This window comes from Cucurbita moschata, unplaced genomic scaffold (genome assembly GCF_002738365.1).
Source record: "Cucurbita moschata cultivar Rifu unplaced genomic scaffold, Cmos_1.0 Cmo_Scf00013, whole genome shotgun sequence".
NCBI classification, from domain to species: Eukaryota; Viridiplantae; Streptophyta; class Magnoliopsida; order Cucurbitales; family Cucurbitaceae; genus Cucurbita; species Cucurbita moschata.
Window position 1 is genome coordinate 5,132,708 of NW_019268529.1, and position 3,283 is coordinate 5,135,990.

At 38.0% G+C, this 3,283-nt stretch overlaps 2 protein-coding genes across 5 annotated transcripts in view; both read left to right on the forward strand.

Moving 5' to 3' along the window:
• The window catches only part of LOC111450988 (DNA-directed RNA polymerase III subunit rpc6), a 2,634-nt gene extending 1,458 nt beyond the window's left edge, over positions 1-1,176 (forward strand). The window contains exon 2 of the mRNA XM_023091199.1: positions 223-1,176. Coding sequence (XP_022946967.1) covers positions 225-944 — 720 coding nt within the window. The 5' untranslated portion in view covers positions 223-224 and the 3' untranslated portion in view covers positions 945-1,176. The remainder of the gene's footprint in view (positions 1-222) is intronic.
• Positions 1,177-1,814: 638 nt separating this feature from the next.
• LOC111451141 (integrin-linked protein kinase 1) overlaps positions 1,815-3,283 on the forward strand; it is a 7,182-nt gene continuing 5,713 nt past the window's right edge. For 2 of the 4 annotated variants that reach the window (XM_023091431.1, XM_023091430.1), the window contains exons 1-3: positions 2,193-2,513; positions 2,897-2,971; positions 3,088-3,183. In XM_023091431.1, the coding sequence (XP_022947199.1) occupies positions 2,193-2,513; positions 2,897-2,971; positions 3,088-3,183 (492 nt within the window). Of the gene's footprint in view, positions 2,514-2,896; positions 2,972-3,087; positions 3,184-3,283 lie in introns of all 4 variants that reach the window. The other 2 variants (XM_023091432.1, XM_023091429.1) reach the window with 2 other exon arrangements.

Consider the following 3,283-nt stretch of genomic DNA (forward strand, 5'->3'; position numbering starts at 1 on the left):
TTTTTTTTTTTTTTTTTTTTTTTTTTTTGTGCCTATGAATTGTTGAATAAAGTGCTCCTTTGTTGTTTATTCAGTCATCCCGTTTCCAAGGCACAGTTGTTCTCTCAGCTCAGCTCAGCATCATTTTCAATTTCCTTAATCACATCTCTTACAAATCTTCACGTTTCCACATCATTTTGTTGTTATCAATCTCATTATGCACGTATCATTTAATGTTAATAGGAATGAGCAGATCACAAGGGCCTTCATCACTCAAAAGAAAAAGGCCAGAACCAGCTCATGGCCATGGAGGAGCTCTCATTGAGCATGAAAAAGTGCTGTATGACCTGATTTGCAGCAAGCAAAGCATGGGGATTTGGATTGGGGACATGAAAAGAGAAACAAAGTATCCTGACAATGTGGTAACTAAATCACTCAAGGCCCTTCAAGGCAGAGGCCTGATTAAACTAGTTGAACACTATCAAAACAAAGGGAAGAAATTCTACCTGTCAAAAGATTTCGAACCATCGAAAGAACTGACCGGCGGTAATTGGTACAGCGATGGAAAGCTCGACAGAGAATACATCAGTACTCTTAAAGGGTTCTGTGCTAGAATGATACAGAAGATGAAGGTGGCTACAATTGAAGGGATCGTGGACTCATTCAAGAAGAGCGGAGCGTCCAAAGTGGACTTGTCTAGGGAGCAAATTGAAGAGATTGTAAATGCTTTGGTGTTGGACAATGAAGTGATGGAGGTGAAGAGCACTGGCGCAGGGGAGTTTGATTTTATTCCGGTTGGGAAGATTTGTTATAAGAGCTATGCTAAAGGAGTTAAAGGGGAGCCCAAAACAGGGGCTATGGCTTCTACTCCTTGTGGAGTCTGTCCAAGGATTAATCATTGCACCCCAAATGGCATCATTTCGCCTAGGACTTGTGTGTATTACACCAAGTGGTTAGAATTTTAGGTTTGAAGCTTTCTGAGGTTGGTTTTAAGAGAACGAATGGCAGAGAATTTCCCCTAACCATACGAACTATGCTCGACTTGGCAATTCTAGAAAAGTTTTAGCTGTCTATTCTTTATTGTGTTCATAATCTGATGCGGTTGCTGTTTCAATATTGACTCCAATCCGGCCGCATAGCTGAGGTCGGGTTAAAACATGAGCTTTTATAGGTATTATATGCTATGTGTGGTGGCCATCTTTATCCAAAGGTGCAAGTGGGTACTATTTTACATGAATCTTTCAACAAAACAGCCTCAAATGGGTACTATTTTACTTCAAAATTATATGAATGGTTTATGTAACCAAACGAGCCACCTTTTCAAAAAAGGGTGAAAATGATAGCTTTGGTGCTTTGGGGGAAACCCATTTATGACTCATAAATCATTCTCAAATTCTTGGTTTTGGTTTTGGGTCAAAATATCGATCAAAAGTCCATTGACAATTTTTTTTATTAGAATAATCTTTTATAACGTTTAACAGGCTGATTACATTATAATTAAGTATTATTAAATATATAAAAAAATTGAACAAATAAAAAAATAATAGTTATATATATATATATGTTAATTAAAATTGAATAGTTATGTGGATAAGTATGGACCTTTGGATTATGGTTGGTTTAAGATCTGATTGTTTCAATAAACTGATTTTAGTTTAGTATTTGAATTTAAATACACGGTAGAGACTCGACTCTATTCGAAGAGGTGCGTATCCTTTTGACTTTTAAGTTCAAATAAACTATTATTACGTAATTCATGATCTGTTTACTCTGTTTATGTATATATATATATATAGATAGATAGATAGGTTCGATTTGCGATTTAGTGAATTATAAACAATTTTGAGGAAAGTTGCAAACGATCGAAAGAAACGTGATGGCAGCATCAGAATTCTTGTTAAAACTCCTGCAAATTTCTACTTTTTGCGGCCTGACTGAGTCGTAGTTCGCTGTTCATCGTCCAAAGTCGCCGTTTAAGCGATGCAGTCCCAATCTCAACAGTGTCACCAGCGAAATGTTTCTGGATTTTCGTTTTCTTTATTCTAATTATCCATCAGAATCTTAAAAATTTGCGCATAAAGCTTTGTTCCGTGACAAAGGGGGAGAGGAATTCGATTCCTTTGTCGAACCGAGCTTTCGAGGAATGTAGCATATATATTTTGTCTGCTGTAGTGTTTTTTGAGGTGGTGCCAATTTGTTTCTTCTCTGCCTTCATGGATTCTAATGTACGAGCTCGTTTCACACTCGGCAAACAGTCGTCGCTCCAGCCGGAACGGCAAGGCTCGACAGCGGTTGCCGAGGAGTTGGATGATTCGATCGCGATTGATCCTGGGATTAAGCTGATGTACCTGTCGAATGATGGCGACTCGGATGGGATTAGAGAGCTGCTGGATTCGGGTGCCGACGTGAATTTTCGCGACATTGACGGCCGAACCTCTTTGCATGTTGCTGCTTGTCAGGGCAGGCCAGGGATTGTTGAGATACTACTCGAAAGAGGAGCGGAGGTCGACGTTCAGGACCGATGGGGCAGCACGGTGAGTTTTGGGATTCTCTGTTTCTGGTAATACTAAATTCAGATGGCTTCTATGTTTTTTGAGATTTCGAGATTTGCATACTGAGTTTATTCAACTTTTCTTGCTTCCAAATACAAATACAAAAGGGCGTAAGTTAAATGCTTGTAATAAACGATTCTTTTTTTTCCAAACGATACAAAGAGGGGCGGAGATTAAAGCCATGACAAGCCTTTCTATTGAGAAAGTGACGGATTGTAATTTTTAACAGTTCATGCATCTGTCTATTCAAGTCTTGTTAGTCTTTGTACTTAATCTCCATTTTCTGTTTCTATATAATACTCAGGGTTAAGAAAAGGGAATGGTAGAAGAATTTAGAGTTGTAGAATTTATTTTGTGTTTAATAGCCTCTTGCAGATGCCATATATTACAAGAATCAGGAAGTGATCAAGCTCTTAGAGAAACATGGTGCTAGGCTACCGGTAAGAAACTGTAATTCGCACAGGTAGTTGCTTTTACTCATTATCTGCTTCTCACCTTGCTATGTTCTCATTGTACTTACAAGTTGCTGGGAACATTCCCTCTTGTATTATCCCAGATGGCTCCAATGCTTGTGCAAAATGCTCTTGAAGTCCCGGAATATGAGATCAATCCAAATGAGCTTGATTTTTCTAAGAGTGTGAACATTACAAAAGTAAGTTGTTGCCTACTCCTTGCATTCACGCTAAATTATCGGATTTCTTTAATACATATTTTTAAAATTTCCGCTTTTTTTTTTTTTTTTTTTTTTTTTT